At 33.0% G+C, this 19,199-nt stretch overlaps 3 protein-coding genes across 3 annotated transcripts in view; 2 read left to right on the top strand and 1 right to left on the bottom strand.

The window, feature by feature from the left end:
• Positions 1 to 117: 117 nt before the first annotated feature.
• Positions 118 to 1,894, bottom strand: LOC128190875 (hairy/enhancer-of-split related with YRPW motif protein 2-like). The gene is made up of 4 exons (XM_052863088.1): positions 1,802 to 1,894; positions 1,480 to 1,575; positions 1,264 to 1,348; positions 118 to 1,018 (listed from the first exon to the last, which is right to left on the bottom strand). The coding sequence occupies exons 1-4, from the start codon at positions 1,892 to 1,894 to the stop codon at positions 330 to 332; spliced, it is 963 nt and encodes a 320-aa protein (XP_052719048.1). The 3' UTR covers positions 118 to 329.
• Positions 1,895 to 4,419: 2,525 nt separating this feature from the next.
• On the top strand, positions 4,420 to 6,091 carry LOC128186721 (uncharacterized). The gene is made up of 4 exons (XM_052856582.1): positions 4,420 to 4,512; positions 4,735 to 4,830; positions 4,947 to 5,031; positions 5,281 to 6,091. Exons 1-4 carry the CDS (start codon positions 4,420 to 4,422, stop codon positions 5,964 to 5,966), a joined length of 960 nt encoding a protein of 319 aa, XP_052712542.1. The 3' UTR covers positions 5,967 to 6,091.
• Positions 6,092 to 10,645: 4,554 nt separating this feature from the next.
• Positions 10,646 to 19,199, top strand: part of LOC128187189 (ATP-dependent DNA helicase Q4-like) — an 85,734-nt gene continuing 77,180 nt past the window's right edge. Inside the window, exons 1-13 of the mRNA XM_052857453.1 lie at positions 10,646 to 10,758; positions 11,589 to 11,710; positions 11,955 to 11,988; positions 12,242 to 12,291; positions 13,435 to 14,541; positions 14,738 to 14,796; positions 15,254 to 15,453; positions 15,842 to 16,057; positions 17,212 to 17,337; positions 17,528 to 17,620; positions 18,051 to 18,187; positions 18,353 to 18,616; positions 18,855 to 19,037. Of these exons, the coding sequence (XP_052713413.1) occupies positions 11,621 to 11,710; positions 11,955 to 11,988; positions 12,242 to 12,291; positions 13,435 to 14,541; positions 14,738 to 14,796; positions 15,254 to 15,453; positions 15,842 to 16,057; positions 17,212 to 17,337; positions 17,528 to 17,620; positions 18,051 to 18,187; positions 18,353 to 18,616; positions 18,855 to 19,037 (2,559 nt within the window). The 5' untranslated portion in view covers positions 10,646 to 10,758; positions 11,589 to 11,620. The remainder of the gene's footprint in view (positions 10,759 to 11,588; positions 11,711 to 11,954; positions 11,989 to 12,241; positions 12,292 to 13,434; positions 14,542 to 14,737; positions 14,797 to 15,253; positions 15,454 to 15,841; positions 16,058 to 17,211; positions 17,338 to 17,527; positions 17,621 to 18,050; positions 18,188 to 18,352; positions 18,617 to 18,854; positions 19,038 to 19,199) is intronic.

The raw sequence follows: 19,199 nt of genomic DNA, 5'->3' as shown, positions 1-19,199 counted from the left end.
ATGCCTTCCATGTAATTACGACGGTATCTAGCAGGACTTGAAAAATTCATATTTATTTTATCAAAGAACCTGCTATGCAGTTTGTTTTTGTTCTGCAAAGAAATGAAATTCAAACTTTTGATATGTACAAGGTACATGTTTATATATCTAATTTATTTATTATTCCAACAAAGTCAATCATACCTAGCACACACTTATATGATTTCTTACTCGTTTGTCGCATACATATGTGTAATTCCTATTATTTCTTATTAAATAAATAGCTATGTACAAATATATACAATTCATGTCTTTACAAATGCAATATATCAGTTCTCGGATCTTCACTTTCACCATGGCCTCCAGACTCCATTTTCTCCGTTGGATCCGCCACTGCTTCCTGATGACGATGATATGGAATATCCAGAATAAGATCTTCTCTCTAGGCTTCCATCAGACGATTCCTCGCTACTGGTAAACAGACGGACTCGGAGATCCGGAGATGTGTTTAGATTAATGTCGTATCTTCCAGACATGATCAGTTCTTCGGGGGAGAGGAATCCTTTGGACAGGGACGGGAGACCGAGGGGTGTAGAGGTCCTGATGGGTTTAGCAGCACTAAATTCGACTGGGGTAGAGGTAAACAGAGGTTTATTGGTGTGGGAGGGGTGGATCCATTCTTTGGGCGAATCGTGGTCATATGGGGAAAGTTCTTTCAAACCTCTCATCTTCTCACTTCTTGTGGCGGTGTCATCTTCACCAAATACGAACACACGTGATGCAGAGCCACACATGATGCTGTCCGACTCCATGTAATCGTCTGCTTCGAATTTGACGTCCTTGATAGCTCTCTCGCCGCTGTACCCACACTTGTAGGCAGGGGTCGGGAAAAGATGACGCGGGTAAAAACTCTGATTAGTGTGGGTACGAACTTCTTGTGGGTTGTCTACAGCTTGTGTTCTTCTGGTGCAACTGAACGGGTCAGACGGATTTTCTGTGCCCGGTGTAGCAATGCCCCAGTGGTCCACAAAACGTTTACCTATAATATTGGAATATACAGATGAAAACACATAAAACGTTTGTCATAGTTTTTATTATTTTCATTACCTAGTACCATAGAATATACTCACAACCAGGATACAAAATAGTCTCATCGAGTCGGCATTGTATGCACGTCGTTGTAACTCTATCATAAGACGACATAAAGTTATTTACAATTCATCTGATATTTGTAACAAAGATATAGAATACTTAAATACTAAATTAGAAAGTATAAACACTTACCGATATTCTGCTGATGCATCTCAATCAAGTGACCGATCGTCATTTCTAAAATATCAGCCTTCTCCATTTTTGCAAATCGTTTTTCCTGTAAAACAAAAAAAATAATCATCAACAAAACGTCATGACATTATCATCATACATTTATTAAGACAATATTACTATAAAAAAACTGCACTTTTGAATTGATGGGAATGATTGCTTAAGAAAATGACTCACGTCTTTGCCTGTAGCTCTCATCACGATGTTCTTCAACTGGACCAGACATTTGTTGATCCTGTCCCTTCTCCTCTTTTCTGTGACTGGTTTGTTGGCCTGTATAGAATAAGAAAAAATCTTTGTTGTTTTTCCAATATACAGTTTATTTTATATATAAATATTCAAAATCAAAGTCTATTTGGTTTCTATTAAGAGACAAGCAGGATAATTACTGAATGGCAATAAGATTTGTAAAAATCGTAGACTCTTTGCACGTATATAAGCATTAATTTTAATTAACATCAGTTAGTCTGAATTAATTTATCCACTTTTTTTTTTTTACCTTTTTGCCGACCATTGGAATTGCACCCTCACGGACAGAAAACTGTTTCAACAGCTTCCCCCCGACAGGTTTCTTAGCTTTCTGAGCCTCCATCGTATACTTGTAATTATGATCGAAATATATTTTATTGGAGAGTGAGGGTTGATTGTTATTTGCATTGACCATGTCTCCGTTATTTATAGTACCCAAGAAGTATATTTCGTTAGTACTAGTACTAGGTGAGAGTACTGTATGCCAGGTGATGTATGTACAGTTAGTTTACCTGTGTGGACTGGGTGACTCATTAAGACATCGACATAATAATTAGTGTTGATTAGTGACCATGTATTGTTTTTATGCTGATTGGGGTACTCATTGATTAATCTTTTGTATCTAATTAATGATCATATCGATAATCGAGTTTTGATCAGAGAGTAACAGTTTATGATAAGTGTTATTGAGATAAATTATTCTTCTGGTAAATTATTCTTCCTTAACATTTTCCATAAATACAAATACACGATTTAATTCTCTTATTTACTGATATTTTGAATCAAAGAATCTAATATGCAACGACTTATAGATGAATGGGCAATCGGTCATGGAATTTATACTTGTAATAATGTGGTGTGTTTTTTTTTTATGATACATTTAGCCTGAAATCTCCATTGGGAGGGAATAAATGAAAATTGTGTCGTGATTATTGATCGAATGCATTACTTATTTGATTATTTCTTAAATACATATCACGAACGGTAGATGTCTGAAACAGAGGCAGTGCTAGTGATCGTTGGAGACGGGCGTTAATCAGTCTCAGATAGATCGATCTAATTTCCGACACACAATACATGTAAAGTACATATGTAGGATATGTAAAACGAATATGAATTGAACATCAGTGAAAATATCCAGATATATAGATGACATTGTACTTGTGTCCAATATGGTCCAAAAGTACAGGTATCACTGTCTTTTTTTTTAAGTCTATATGCCAACAAATTAATAAACTACTTGCAGTAAAGACCCTATTGTTGGATTTCAAATATCAATATTTAACAGATTATTTTATGCTATCATCTAGCTGTTTATTGTAAAGTAATTAGGAAATGAGTAAATGAGGCAAAAATGATAACTTGTAATGCGTCCATTAATAACCATTTCCATGCGCTATTTAGGAAACTTTTTTGTAGGATTCCTATCTTTTTTATACACATGTTAATTACATGTATAACATTCATTTAGGTGTAGGTCTATCTCTTTGGGTTTTTCACTCAATTAAAGGTGAAGTACACGATAAATCGAGGAAAGTATATAACAGAATCTCATTATAATATCAAGTGCAGTGTCTTGTATTCGAAGAGTGTATATATGCACGAAAATGTGTATTACCGTTTTTGACCAAACTTTCTAAACTTTTCTGACCAGGCGACAAAGTAATATGTTAAAAAATCAATGAACTAACTACGTATTTTTTAAATTTGTCCGTGCTCTATGATTGCAATATTATTTCCCCTTTCTGCTCAGTTTCATTCGTGTAAATAAATGTACACTGTATTTAAATTTTGTAAGATGTCTTTTCATTGTCCTTCTGTACCATAGTTTAACCATATACATGCTTAAAACATGGTTCTGTGAATAAATGAACTCGATCGATATTCGACATGCATGTAGTTTTTACACAGAAACAACACACACTATATATATATATATATATATATATATATATATATATATATATATATATATATATATATATATATATATATATATATATATATATATATATATATATATATATATATATATATATATAAAACTATCATTGTACTGTATAGATATGAAACTTTAACTATTTGTTTTCGTTGACTAATGATTTTTATCAATATTGTCAATTTCCAATAAAACAAATTCACAAAGTATTTTACTGCATTGAACTTCAATTGACTTGCGGTAAGTCTATATTTGTATTTTCAAAGTTGGCTTCCTGATAGATTATCTTTACACAGAATAAATGCAACATCAAAACGATTGCACCAAAAAGATGACTGAAGCAACATTCTTTATAAAATAACTCAAGTTTAAAAAGCTTCCAAACTTTTTAAAACGAATTTGATATGAAAATCATCAAATATCTTTAAACAATTTAGAAACCAAAATCAAAGTTATTATCCAAGGTTAACAAAATCCCAACAAACTAATGATCAATTCAATATGTCTGTAAAAGATAATAATATTAAATATATTCATTCAAATTGATTATTGATATTATCACCATAATTGGCTAGTTTTCTTTTCTTTTTTTTTCTTTCTGACCAAAACTCGATTAATGATATGATCATTAATTATGAATACATGTATACAGAGAAAACAAAAGATTTATCAATGAGTACCCCAATCAGCATAAAAACAATACATGGTCACTAATCAACACTAATTATTGTGTCGATGTCTTAATGAGTCACCCAGTCCACACAGGTAAACTAACTGTACATACATCACCTGGCATACAGTACTCTCACCTAGTACTAACGAAATATACTTCTTGGACAGTATAAGTACTGGAGACATGGTCATTGCAAATCACAATCAACTCTCATTCTCCAATAAGAATATATTTCGAATATTATTACAAGTATACGATGGAGGCTCAGAAAGCTAAGAAACCTGTCGGGGGGAAACTGTTGAAACAGTTATCTGTCCGTGAAGGTGCAATTCCAATGGTCGGCAAAAAGGTAAAAAAATTGATAAACAACTTTAAATATTTCATAAAAATTCAATGTAAATTGGAATCAATGCTTAAAATATATGTAAAAAATTTCGCAGGTGATGATTTTTATAAACGCATACAAATACATGCAGTTTAAATTGTTTTATATAAGCGGAAATCATATCTTGATATTGTAAATAATACACACTGTAATATGAATATAATATTTTTTATCATTATTAATTAGGCCAGCAAACCAGTCACAGAAAAGAGGAGAAGGGACAGGATCAACAAATGTCTGGTCCAGTTGAAGAACATCGTGATGAGAGCCACAGGCAAAGACGTGAGTCATTTTCTTATAATCAATCCGATTAATTCAAAAGTGCAATTTTTAATTGTAGTAATATATTCTAAATAAATGTATAATGAATATGACGTTTTTTGATTTTTTGTTTTCAGGAAAAAAGATTTGCAAAAATGGAGAAGGCTGATATTTTAGAAATGACGATCGGTCACTTGATTGAGATGCATCAGCAGAATATCGGTAAGTGTTTATACTTTCTAATTTAGTATTTAAGTATTCTATATCTTTGTTATAGATATCACATGAATTATTAATAACTTATAAACTTTATGTCGTCTTATGATAGAGTTACAACGACGTGCATACAATGCCGACTCGATGAGACTATTTTGTATCCTGGTTGTGAGTATATTCTATGGTAATGGAAAAAAAAAGAAAAACTATGACAAACGTTTTATGTGTTTTTATCTGTATATTCCAATATTCTAGGTAAACGTTTTGTTGACCACTGGGGCATTGCTACACCGGGAACAGAAAATCCGTCTGATCCGTTCAGTTGCACCAGAAGAACACAAGCTGTAGACAACCCAGAAGTTCGTACCAACACCAATCAGAGTTTTTACCCGGGTCATCTTTTCCCGACTCCTGCCTACAAGTGTGGGTACAGCGGCGAGAGAGCCATCAAGGACGTCAATTTCGAAGCAGACGATTACATGGAGTCGGACAGCATCATGTGTGGCTCTGCATCACGGGTGTTCGTATTTGGTGAAGATGACGCCGCCATGAGAAGTGAGAAGATGAGAGGTTTGAAAGAACTTTCCCCTTATGACAACAAGTCGCCCAAAGAATGGATCCACCCCTCCCACATCAATATGCCTCTGTTTACCTCTACCCCAGTCGAATTTAGTGCTGCTAAACCCATCAGGACCTCTACACCCCTCGGTCTCCCGTCCCTGTCCAAAGGATTCCTCTCCCCCGAAGAACTGATCATGTCTGGAAGATACGACATTAATCTAAACACATCTCCGGATCTCCGAGTCCGTCTGTTTACCAGTAGCGAGGAATCGTCTGATGGAAGCCTGGAGAGAAGATCTTATTCTGGATATTCCGGATCCTCGTCATCAGGAAGCAGTGGCGGATCCAACGGAGAAAATGGAGTCTGGAGGCCGTGGTGATAATGAAGAGGACTGACAGTGAATTCAATTGTATATATATTTGTACATATTTATTTATTTTATGATAAGAACACGTAACTACCAAACAACGAGAATTTGAAAGGAATGTATTTCTAAGATTTACCTTTCAGGATAACAAATAAAGTATACGAAGAGTATATAAAGTCTTGATTTTTATTTTTAACGCCAACAACAAAAAAGCAAGCTCTTTCCAGATAGGATACACCAGCGGCAGAGAAACATTATATAGATGTTATTGATATAACAATGAAAGATTTCGCAGGCAATGCAAGAACAAGGACCGGTATCAAGAAGGCAAGAACGCTGTTCGTCGTTAACTACAATTCAAAATTTTTAATCTCTACAGTTTCAAAGCATGATGAAATTCTACAAAAATCAGAAATTCAAATACCAATTGGGTCGATTATTTTAACTTTTAAACATTCTTTATTTGCACAAGACATACATCTTATGGCATAGGTTATTACATATAATTAATAGCACATATACATGTATATGTAAAGTACATTGACAATGTATATAAAATAAAATTTTACTAACAGGCGAAAAAACCAGAGAATTTTTCTTAATTATGATTCATGAATATTGAAAGCTAGATGGAGATACTTCCCCAAATTACACAGTTTTTTAAAATTTTGAACACTTAATAATTGTATAAATTTGTATACAGAAGGTTTTTTCCAATAATATTTCTTAATATATTTTACTCGGATTTCTCTATACTGCTGACATTTCAAAACAAAATGGAATTCGTCTTCAATATCTGAACAAAATTTACATAAGCGTTTTTCTTTTGGTCTATGAGATGACAATCTAATTCTTGTAATTTGTTTCTTATATGTAGATGGTATTGATTTTGTTAAATAATATTGTAATGAAAACTGATCAATAATATGCTTGTAAAAATAACATCGAGATGATGAATTAATATGTTCTACAAGTTGTTGAGTAAAGTGATCAATGATTCTTTGCTTAATTAAAGGAAAATAGGTTGCACAATGAATATACTCCTGTTCATACAATATATAGCATCCAAAGTCAGTTAAAGTGCCCCAAAAATTTTCAAAAAACGGCTCAGAACAGATATCGCAAGAAATGTATAAATTTGGATAGAGCAATATCTGAATGACCAGAAAACACATATATGAGCTCTGGAAAATCAGATATTATATTTTTCAGACATATTTAACAAATCAAGTGTAATTTTAGAAGTGAATTACGTAACTTCATGGAATACTATACAAAATGTAAAATAAATTTTTATTGTAGCATTCAAAATAGTGTTTTAAGTAATAATACTTGATGCAGATAGAGTAACTATCCAATTAAAAACCATAGTTCAATGGAAAATTGACTATCAATTCTAAAATAGTCCATTTACCACATAGTATCTGTAAGGTAAAAAGTAAAAAAAATGTTGTCTTATAAGAAACTTATTTTATTTATTCTTTTTTAAAACTTACATACTAAATTCAACAGAGAATTATGCATCTGCTTTCATTTGTATACCTTTTACGAAGAGATTTTTAAGTTTTTGTTATGTTGAAACTCGGAGGAAAGTTTTTTTTTAGACATTTTTTTTTGGTCTTCTTTGTAACGTAATTCACATTAATTCTTTAAAGTGCAAATCAATACGTTTTTTTATGATTAAACAGCAGTATTTCTACAAATGAAACTATGGGAAATAAAAAAAAATATATTGCAATACCTATGCAAATGATAAAATATATCTCCAAAGTGTTATGATTGTTTCAAATCAGATTATGGCACATTTCACATATCTTGTTAAATATCAGGGAAATTCAAAAGCTGCATGTTCTTAAAGAACATAATAACTACTTACTTACAGATAATAAAGCAATATTTTCTTGTGTCCATAAAAATTTGATGGGAATGGGCAATGAATTATATTTCAAAATAAGTCTGTAGAATAAAACAAGCAACGTAACGTAATTCACAAACGAAGTTGTAAGAGTCAATATGGAAATAAAAATAAAAAGTAAATAAAGTTAACTTATTGAAGGGATTTTAATAGTTAATCACACAAACTTTGAACTTTTCTTCATATATTTCAGAAAATTTAAGCATATTTCTAGTCTCTTCCTGATATACTGGGTCGTTCAAAGAGCAAAGAATATCACTATTTCTCTGTACTAGGAATCCAAGTTTTGCCTGTCTGTTCGGGCATTTAAAGGACTTTTCCCCACCTATCATAACTGTGATATGATATCCCTGGTCTTATTCGATAATTATTTCAACATACAGTGTACTATAAACCATCGTACATGGTGGCAACATGCACGCATCTACTTGATACTTGCGTTCACCTAATCACCAACAATATAATTATATGTTCCAGTGCTTGCTTTCTGTAAAACTGTTGGTAGGGGTGTCACTCTCACTGCCTTGCCAAGGAACAGAGCTCATACAACAAGTTACCCACTCTTTGCAAGCCACATGGTACCAAATTGACGTTTTTGAAACTTGCGTCCCAGAAACATGATCTGCACGGCTATTACAACTCACAACCCCCCCCCCCCTCCCCCACCCCGTGAAATAACAGCATAATAACCTCTTTTTTGCGATAGTTTTCTCTAACCTTTGGTCTTTTTTGTTCCCAGGATTTCTTTTAAAGCTTTGCATATTTCATTCTAGTCATTATATTAAATTAAAACAGTAGTTATGTTTGTTCGTGAATTACGTTACACTGTTGTAAATTACGTTACACTCTTATATAGACTTATACCTCATTTAAACACCAAACGAATCAATGTTTCATATTTATGATATCAAAGTTTAACCTTTATTCTTCATTCTCAATATAAAATTCCAATAACATCATTAAAAACCAGAAGTTTTCTTCAGTCACAAATAAGCATAATCACACTTCTGACGATTGCGTACACAACTGTAGTAGTCAAAATGGTTACCGCATGTTAACTTTCTTTCTACAAGTGCGTGTATGTTAAGCGGTGTCAATGAATAAAGATTCATGGTGATTTTGCCCCCCTTTAGGATTATTTTACAATATAAAGTAAATCGGTCATAACGTAATTCACTGTAACGTAGTTCACAGTCTTGACTTTTAATCAGAATACGAAATAAAACTGTGGCAGTTAGAAGCATTGTGTATGTAGTAACAATGATAGGCATCGGTGTGTACATCAGTCTGGATAGTTGAAGTTTGTAGCATTCAGGAACTGTTTGCAAGATTGCGTAACGTAATTCACAATTTAATGTAAATATGGAAATTTTTCGAAATTTGTTATTCTTTTTTCAAAAATGGTATCTTTTGTTAGTGAGTCATAATTTTTTTCATATCTTTGTAACTTTGTGATCAGTTTTATCCATTTAACCTCACGGTAAACGCCTATTACAATTTCATTATTGATGCAAGAAAATCGTAACGTAATTCACAGCATTAAATGGGACACTCAAATTTTGGATTGTATTTTTTTCTTCGGCCAACAGGGAGAAATTTATAGACAAAAAATGTAAAGTCTATCCCCTGATCATTATAATATTCATCACTTTGCTTCCTATATTGGTGCTTTTAGATTATTTTTTTGTACCTAAATACGACCACTCTCGTTTGTGACATTTGGTTTTGATCAAATTTGGCTTATAAATTCTTTATTTTAGTACAGTAAATGGGATTAATACATCGTAATATCTTAATTCATAAGTCAGTCATACCTAGATATTAAATTTAATCCCCTTAACAATTAAAGATGGAGAATTTTGTTTTCAAAAATCGCTTGTGACAACGAAAACTGGTTTTGGGGCACTTTAACTGACTTTGGATGATATATCCTAGACCTATTTCAAAAAGTTTAATTTTAATTTCACTAACCCAATTTTCAGCAGGTGCCAAAGACGATTCACATTCATTATACAGCATTTTGCAACAGGGCTGCAAAATACAATTCTGACTTTGTAACAATTTGAACCAAAATTTGAATATTATTTGAATGATTATTTCAGTAAACACAAGGAAAAACAAATTGTCAACGGTTTTAATCACTTAAATTATACATTATACAGCATTTTGCAACAGGGCTGCAAAATACAATTCTGACTTTGTAACAATTTGAACCAAAATTTGAATATTATTTGAATGATTATTTCAGTAAACACAAGGAAAAACAAATTGTCAACGGTTTTAATCACTTAAGTTAAAAACCTCAATGCTCTGACCATTTACTTTGTCACAATATAAACCAGTACTAATACATGTATTTTGTCCACATATTTTCATCATTACAAGATTTTAAATCTTATATTGCTGGGTAATCTTTATAATGATAAGTTGGTAATCGCACAAAAACTCTTGTTTATTGAGATGTGCACTTTTCACACTAAATCAGACCATGATAAAATGTTTATTTATGACTCTATTAAAATGAATTTAAGCTCTTTTAAAAATGACATTATTTGATCACTTTGATATGCATGTTTTAATTTGCATAAATACATTTAAAGTATTTCACGTTTCAATACGTAAACATTTATTTTGCTAAATTATTTATACACTGCAGAGAGCAAAGCTTTGAGAAAAATATTAGATATCTAACTACTTCTCCGACAATAGTTTAAACAGTAAGGATTAAATTTGTATTAAATCGGGATCGATGTTTAAGAAAAACAGATGACGCAAAATTGCGGGAAGATGGAAAACCACATCAGACGTCAGTAATCATCAGCGATGATCGGAGAAGTTTAACTGTTCAGAAGCTGACTAGATTCTAGTGTAACGAAAAGAAATACAAAGGTGAGATCGCTTGGTTTCTCAAGTCCATTCAATCAACTGCTCTTATAGATAGAATGTTCTTTCGTTAGGTCAGTATACATGTAAACAGTGCTGCTTTCAAGATCAGCTACCGAGCCACTGCTAGCCGCTAGGTCGTAGATATTTAGTTATATTGAACGGACCTGTAGGTAAGCCTCTAGGTCTCAGACTTGAAGTTGGAAATATTCAACTAAAGACTAATTACATCGACACAATTTGTTAATTTCAAATGGAAATATACATCATTTACATGTTTAAATTCATTCTAGCTTAAAAGATGAACAAAATATCACAAAGTAAATAGATTTCATGTTTGCTACAGAGAGGTAACTAAGGTGGCTATCTTGAATTTGTAGATATGACCAGAAATTAGTCCTGACTTTTACCCCAGTAACAAGGCACTGTTTTCTGAATTTGATGCTTAGCATAAAATATTTACAATAGGCTATGAATATCTATGTAGTGGCTAGCTTACCGTTCAGCTACGTAGCCGTAGTCATTAACCCTTACCATTTTTCCCAATGAGCATGCAAATTTTGATTTCTAACACATCTGTCAAGTTTCAACCTTAGAATGCTGATTTAAGTAGTAACTGCTCGTGGTCGTGCTCACAATATTTGAATGACCTAGGTATCGCCCGGTCATGGTCAGATCATTCTATTTATAAACAAATGTAATTTACTTGGATAAGGTTTCTATACCATACCCAAGAAGAAGTCACAATTTGGATTATGACAGACTGAAAAATGACAAAATGTATGACTCTGTATGAATGCCATTGTCTAAACGCTTAATTTCAAATTTTGTTATAGAAATATTGAGCGGATTTGCTTCACATCTTACAATGGAAGATAATGAAATTAAAGAGTTAAAAACAACCCTCAAAAGATGGGAGATCAAATTCTATAAAGAGAATGGCCGTAAACCACAAAGGGTAAGTAATTATGTGGAGAAATTGATAATTACTTTTTACAGTTATAGATTAATTTTTTATATGTATTTAGACTATTTTTCATTCAGTTTCCTTACTTGCATTGATATCAAATTATCTGATAAGGTGCTTCTTTGTAGAAGACACTATTGCATTCAAAACATTTTTCTGGTTGGTTGTTAAAAGAGATCTATTGTAGTTTTTTTGGATGGATTTCACCTTTGTGGAATTTTCTTTTTTATTGCAGGATGAGATCAAAGCAGCACCTCAGGAGATTCAAGGTACCAATTATTCACTTGTACACCGTTAATTTTAATATTTAATTTTATTAAAATTTTAATATGCATTTGTTTGATGAATGTGGCTTTTGATTTCAGACCCCCCCCCCCCCCAAAAAAAATAAAACATTAATTCATTCATGGATTTATCTTTTAGTATTTTTGAGTAAAAGCAGGATAGTTGTTTCTTATCACAAAGCAAATGTGATATTGTACACATTTCTAGTTTGTATAAATGTTGATGATTTGCTTTCAGATGCCTACATACACTACAATAAATTAAAGAGAGTGTTAAGCGAATCACAGGTAAGAGGAGCATTCACTTAGCTGAAACTGGATTAATATCCAGGTTGGATCTAACTCAGTCACTGAAAAGCACAACATCATACATATTTATAATTATAAGAAAAAACTTGACAAGGGTTAGGTGTGAGTTAGAAATTTTGTATTGAACTTTATATTGTTTTGAACACATTTTGTTAGAGAAATATTTCATAACTTCAATATAGATTTTATTTCATCCCATACTTGTGTTTATCAGAACCATTAAACAAATGAATACTGTGAATCTGGAAATTTTTACCGTAGATAAATTTTTAGCTAATTTGCGCGTGCTCTGCATTCGCAAAAATTTTTTTCCTAAAAATTACGGTAATCAACAACAAAAGAAAAGTAATAAAATTTTGCTGAAGGCTTTTCTCTTCGCCTTACTATATGAACAGGTGTCCGTAAGTAGTGGTCATTTATAAAACCTGTTTATATAACCATGTAATTACTCCCAAGCTATAACCAACGTGTGGAGAAGGACTTCACTCAAAATCGGTATCTTCGGTTGACTGGTAGCCTCATGTCTATCTTAAGTGTACATGTATACTAATGACACTGCATGCATGCGTGTTTTATTCATAGATATGATATGTACCGGCGTTACGCAGAATGTAGCGGGTTTTTGTTTAACCCCATTCACAGTGTACCGGCGGGACACCAAAATTCACGGAATACGAAATTTTTTACAGTATTTTGAATTTCTTGCTGAATGCCGCCATTTTCTTCTCATTCTCGCTCGCTTGACACAGGAAAACATCACCTGTGTTTGACACGTGACCCTCCAATACTTGTGTGGTGTACACAAACCGGCGGTAATATACGATGTCCGAAGGTTAGCTAACATTGTGCATGTCGGTATGTTGACATTTAATATTTGAGTGCTTTTTATTTTTAGCGCCGATGACAATTCGCAAAAATTTAAAACGTAAAAATTAATCTATAGCTTTATGACTCAAATTCGCAAAAATAAATCGATGTAAAAATATCCAGATTTTCGGTATTTCAAAATGCTGTTAGTCATTCTGAAACTGTCATTTGAGAATGGCCCATTCTAGGACCAGTTTGGTATTATTTAAGTACATGTACACTGTATTACAATTGTTTGATATCTTCAATGTACAGAACATTGAAACACTAAGAAAAATTGAAGAGGTAGACAGCAAAAATGAAGAAATGAAGGACAATTTGGATGAATTTAGGGAAACCTCCAAGGGTGGAGTATGGGGTACAGAGTTCAACAGGGATAAGCAAGGCCTAAAAACAAATACTGACCACTCCCTGCAATCGCAAGCTGATGAAAGGGAACCAGATGCTTCTAATTTTATGCACAAGTTAAGTTCCAAGATGTTTGAAATGGCTAAAAGAGACAAAACCGTCACAAAGAAAAATATGGCCAAATTTAAGCCAGCTACAAACAAACCAGTTGAAGATATTCCAGAGGATTCTTTTACTGTGAAGGGAAGTATTTTTAATAACCTAAAAATAAAAAATACAACTATCAAAAGGACAGAGTTGAATGAGCAGAGAGATGTTGATGTTACAAAGAAGTACAGCATGAAAACTAAGCAGAGGTTTTCCATTTCTGTAAATGGAAAGTCAGAGGCGAGAGAAGAAAGTGAAGGTCATGATTCATCCTTGATGACACCTCAACAAAGAGAAAAAAGGTTAGTAAAAAGTGTTGATGATTTTGATGAAGTGGATGGACTAAGTTGTTCAGTGTTTGATTCAGAGATTACTAAGACCTTAGTATCAAAGAACAAGGAAAGAGAAAATGAAAACTCATTTCTTGGCAACTATTGCCCAAGTCCCAAAATCAAGAAAGTCTCTAAAGATTTTGAAGATAGCAATTACTATCTAAGTCCTAAAGTCCAAAAAGCATCCAAAGATCATGATGAGGATGGTAAGAATGTATCCATGGATGAAAGTATGGAATTCAGAGATGTTAAATGGGACAATGAAACCACTGATGTTGTAGTTTGTGAAAGTAAAAAATCAGACAATAGTTTTTCAAAAATGGACAACTCTCAGAGAAAAAGTAAGAGAAGTGAAAAAGTCAGGAATAATAGTGATGAAATATCTGAGCACAATGACAAACCAAAATTATCAGAGATTCAAGTTAGTGAAAATGAGGATGTACCCATAATTCCAAAGCAAAGGAAAAAAAGGAAGACAACTGATACAGATACACAGTCTAAGAAAAGGAAACTAGAAAATGGGGATGCTGTAGATGTGAGTTATTTCATACAAATATAATTACTTTGCATGAAAGTAATGTAAATGAAATGTCTTCGAACAATTATGTTACGAGTCTATAACAAGTCTATGTAGGGTGAAATTTTGACTAGGCTATACACTATTACACAAAATTGATGGATATGTAGGTAATTTAACTTAATGTTTGAAATATGATTTCCTTGTATTATAGTTAGCAGAAGGTGATGAAGATTGTACGTCCACACGACCAAAGGTCTCCTCTGTGTCCAGGTAACCCACTGCTTGCCATGCTTTGAGAAACATGCTGTTTTTATGGCTTCAAGGTCTTGTGTCAGCTCAAAAATTCCGATAAACTTCTCTGACTTTTGTGTGATCTGTACATTACCAATTGAATCAGAATCACAATGCAAGTTTCAGGCAGTCTGATTAATATTAGAACCTTTGATCTGCTCATGTATGTCGCTACACAAGGATCTGAATAACCCAGTAGACGGTCACATTCAACTTTTCTCTAAAGATATATTTAATGTTATATAACCTTACACATATGTGTGATTTAATTTTCCACACTTTTACCAATAAAGTTCTGAACTTTCATTAAATATTGAAGTATATCAAGGTAAATAAGTATTAAACTGTTAATAGAACATTATTTACCATTTAGTGTTTGTCTGTAATTACATTTGTCAGTAGTAGACAATACTTGTATTGGATTTAACATTTTCAGAAGTAAACCTCCATCTTCTGTTGGGAATTTTGTGAAGCTTAACATGAAAGTGAAGACCTACAAAAGAAAAGGAAAAGGCATGACAGGGCCACAGTACAAGAGGTTTCAGTGGAAGCAGAAGATGAAATCACGCAGTGCGAGTTATGGCAACAACTGCTTCAAGTGTGGTAAACCTGGTCATTGGGCGAACAAATGTCCAAGTAAGCACCAGTTTGTGGTCCAGTGTGTTATTTATACAGTTAGTCTTTATAGTCCATGAAATGGTAGAAAGTCTGATATATGATTGAACTATTTTCATGTTCATTTGATATCAGATTGAGACTTTATTTCAATCAATGAATCTTTTGTTGTTTCTTTATTTTGTTGTTTCTTTATTTTTACTTTTCTCTAAAAAGAATCAATAGCATTTTATTCTCTTAATATTATCTGTAGTTATGAAAAAAAAAATCCTGAAACAGTTTTGTGTTTGATAAATAACAGAATTAAATGTTGATTCTAAATATTTCTCAAGATATCAGATAAAAATTACAATTTTGTAGCCATATTTGATGTATATAAGAGTTAGCGGTTGTTCTTGTCAACTTTCAGGTGATAATAAGGAGAGCTATGGGGGAGAAGCAGACGTAGCCCCCATTGCTGAAGAAGACTTCCCAAGTCTAAAGGAGGCAGCCATGATGGCTAAAGGCATAAAGATGAATAAACCAGCTAAAAACAGGGAAAGCAGCCAAAAGGACAAAGGCAGGACAGCCAAGATTACAGCGGAGGAGGCTGATCTTGATGATATCAATTGGAATGAGGACATAGGTAATTAGTCAGTTATAATGAGGTGACAGGTAATTTATGAGTGTTACAGTTTAAGGATGAATAAAAATTTGACTTAAAACTTTTTGATGGGTGTCACGCTATACCCAGCAACTATGTTCCAGTAAGTGACATTGACTATAGGTGCAGGGAACTTACTCTTCCCATTGACCATAGTATGTGTGACATCTCTGCCGTCAAAAATACATAATGTTGGTATTATAAAAATTCTTACGAGAATGACTGCAATATTATGTTCAGTAAATGTCCGTAGATACATAAATATCACTACTGGAATATTTATATGTGCTATGATAATCACAACCATAAATAAACATCATATGTTCGAGGCTGTCATTCCATGTTTTAACCAAAGCATGTTGATAGTGGCTTATAATCATAATTTAAAAAAAAAAAATGAACACCATCTACTTCTGTTAAAGCTTTGGTATTATTTAATATTGTTTTACATAATTTTAATTACTAGCACTTGCTATAGTTATGTTAAACTATTCTTTGATTCCACTACATCACTGGATTACAGAAAGTCACCACTTCAAAGTTATTTGTGTAAAACACCGTCAGACTATATTGGTGATTCCACATTTCCAGTTGAAATACTACACATATACCCAAATTGTCGTAATTTAGCTGTATTGGGGTTTTGCTTTTATAGACATTGCACCTCTTTATAAAACAGTAAGTCTGAAAAATGTTTTTGAAGTAAACTCATTTATTTGAATTATTTGTCTTTGTTTTCTCCTTTTGTTTATTGTCATGCATTAAATACTCATTAAACAAACTGTGCCCAACTATGTTACAGGATGCATTGATTCTGCCAGCATCAAAGCAAAATTAATATGCTTGGTTTTTTACCCAAAAGGTTTTGATGACCAGTAAAATTACAATTTAGAAATTGATACTGTAAAGCTTGCTAATGAGGAAGTTTTAGTTTAATCATAGTTTCTTTTATCCAAATCTCTTTGATGTATTAAATTCTAGAAAGTTTTATGATAGAGGGATTAAAAAGAAATATAACTTTATTATAACAAAGATTTTCTTCGTATATCCAAGTTCATTGTAAGTGTTCGACTATGTATATTTAGAATGCACCAATCTGGACTAGTATATACATAAGTGAACATTTTCAAACACAGATCCAAATAATGAGATAGATGAGGACTTGGAGATACAGGCTGGAATTGTGAGGAGTGCAAAAGAGGATACAGGGGTCCCTTCTCCTCACACACCTGTACTGACAAATGAGGAGTATAGTGCCCAAGGTAAAAAAAATGAAAAATAATCCCGATTGCTTATACTTGTTGCATTTGTATGTAACAGCAAGGAATTAATATCTCAGACATTTGAATTTTGATTTGAAAAGTTATGAGACAATTGTTCATGAATGAAAAGGAGTAAATTGTGGGGCTCATTATTTGTAAATGCAACTGATATGTCAATCATTATTCACAGGTACTCCAGATTTTGTCATGAAGGGGCTGAAGAAATTTGGCTTTGAAGCATTCAGAGCAGGCCAAGAGCATGCTGTTAAAAGAATTCTAGCTGGTAAGAATCTGGAGGATTTTTTATGAGGAGAAACCACAAAATAACAAAATGGAAGTATAGTTGAAGAAAATTACAGCTTAATCATAAATATTCTATGTGGTTCAATTTTTCTAAAATAATTGAAGTTATATCCTAGACAATTAATGAAATGCAGTCTGTATTCATTCAAATAAGTGAATACATGAAATTATGTCCCTGTGAACCAGCTGTAAAATGCAATCCAAAAAAATTGACCATTACAAATTTAAAGTAACTGGGTCAACATCTTGTACTCATACATGTTTGAAACCTTTAATACATCTAAGTATTGCAGTTATTAGTTTTTAAATGAAACAGTAAAACAGCAATTCAAGTTTTATTAGCACACAATTCAAAATCATTGCATCATTAATATGCCAGTAACCAAATTCTGCTTCTTATGACTCCACAGGTCTATCAACTTTGGTAGTGTTGTCCACAGGAGGAGGTAAATCCCTTTGTTATCAGTTGCCAGCCTATTTGTATGCTCAGAGGTCAAAGGCTATCACCTTGGTGATATCACCTCTTGTTTCACTGATGGAAGATCAGGTGCCACCATTTTGTCATAAACATTCTGCAATAGATTTACCTTTTCTAAAACAGCTTTTGTAATCTTAACCGAAAATCAGAGGCATGTTTTTGTATTGAGATTCCAGGAAAATGCATGTACAGAATATTTCATGCAGCATTTTGTTTATTATTTTCCCTACAAAGGTGACTGGCTTGCCACCTGGTGTAAAGGGAGCATGCCTTCATACCAACATGACCACGGCTCAGAGGGAAAGTGTGCTCCAGAATGTCAAAGAGGGCAGAGTTCACTTCCTGCTGGTGTCCCCTGAAGCGGTGGCAGGGGGTGGGATGGCGTTGCTGAACAATAGGTCCTCTCTGCCCCCCATAGCTTTTGTGTGTATTGACGAGGCCCACTGTCTGTCAGAGTGGTCACATAACTTCAGACCTTCCTATCTTCGACTCACTAAGGTATTGATAAATGTAAAATTTGTCTTTCTTGTTTTTTAGAAGGATAAACATCAATGAAATGATAGCTCACCTGTTATTTGTTACTGTTTTTTGACATTTTTATTAGTCCTTTTATGTTTTGAACATACTTTACATGCATATAACTATTAGAATGGTAATTATTTGGTACTTCATGTTGGCAAAGTCTATGTTGTCAAGTAATGATAGATGTATACTTATGTCTTAATGAATTTTGTAGGTGCTCAGAGAAAAGTTTGGAGTTCAGTGTTTTCTTGGACTGACAGCTACATCTACGCTGTCCACTTCACAAGATGTAGCAAAGCATCTTGGGATATCTGACACTGATAATGCAATTATTCGAGGGTCACCAGTGCCTAAAAATCTGCTCTTGTCTGTCTCCAGAGATGAAAACAGGGATGAAGTATGAATCGTGTTTAACCTGTATATTTTTAAACCTTATTTCTAAGTTGTAACAAATTATATTGAGGCATGATGGTAAACTTGGTGCATGTTTCAATTGAAATTAAAAATCTATGTACAGTTGTGTTGAAAAATGTGTGATGAATTGAATTCTTGGACTTGT

This window comes from Crassostrea angulata, chromosome 6 (genome assembly GCF_025612915.1).
Source record: "Crassostrea angulata isolate pt1a10 chromosome 6, ASM2561291v2, whole genome shotgun sequence".
NCBI lineage: Eukaryota > Metazoa > Mollusca > Bivalvia > Ostreida > Ostreidae > Magallana > Magallana angulata.
The sequence above is the reverse complement of the archived record's forward strand: the minus strand, read 5'-3'. Positions and strand labels throughout refer to the sequence as shown.

What these genes read in the sequence shown, in the direction of transcription:
- LOC128190875 (XM_052863088.1), bottom strand. Translation starts at nt 1,894, where the DNA reads ATGGAGGCTCAGAAAGCTAAGAAACCTGTCGGGGGGAAGCTGTTGAAA. An exon ending in TTCCAATGGTCGGCAAAAAG is followed by an intron (nt 1,576 to 1,801) that starts GTAAAAAAAAAA and finishes TATTCTATACAG; the next exon opens with GCCAACAAACCAGTCACAGA. An exon ending in GATGCATCAGCAGAATATCG is followed by an intron (nt 1,019 to 1,263) that starts GTAAGTGTTTAT and finishes CCAATATTATAG; the next exon opens with GTAAACGTTTTGTGGACCAC.
- LOC128186721 (XM_052856582.1), top strand. Translation starts at nt 4,420, where the DNA reads ATGGAGGCTCAGAAAGCTAAGAAACCTGTCGGGGGGAAACTGTTGAAA. An exon ending in TGAGAGCCACAGGCAAAGAC is followed by an intron (nt 4,831 to 4,946) that starts GTGAGTCATTTT and finishes TTTTGTTTTCAG; the next exon opens with GAAAAAAGATTTGCAAAAAT. An exon ending in GATGCATCAGCAGAATATCG is followed by an intron (nt 5,032 to 5,280) that starts GTAAGTGTTTAT and finishes CCAATATTCTAG; the next exon opens with GTAAACGTTTTGTTGACCAC.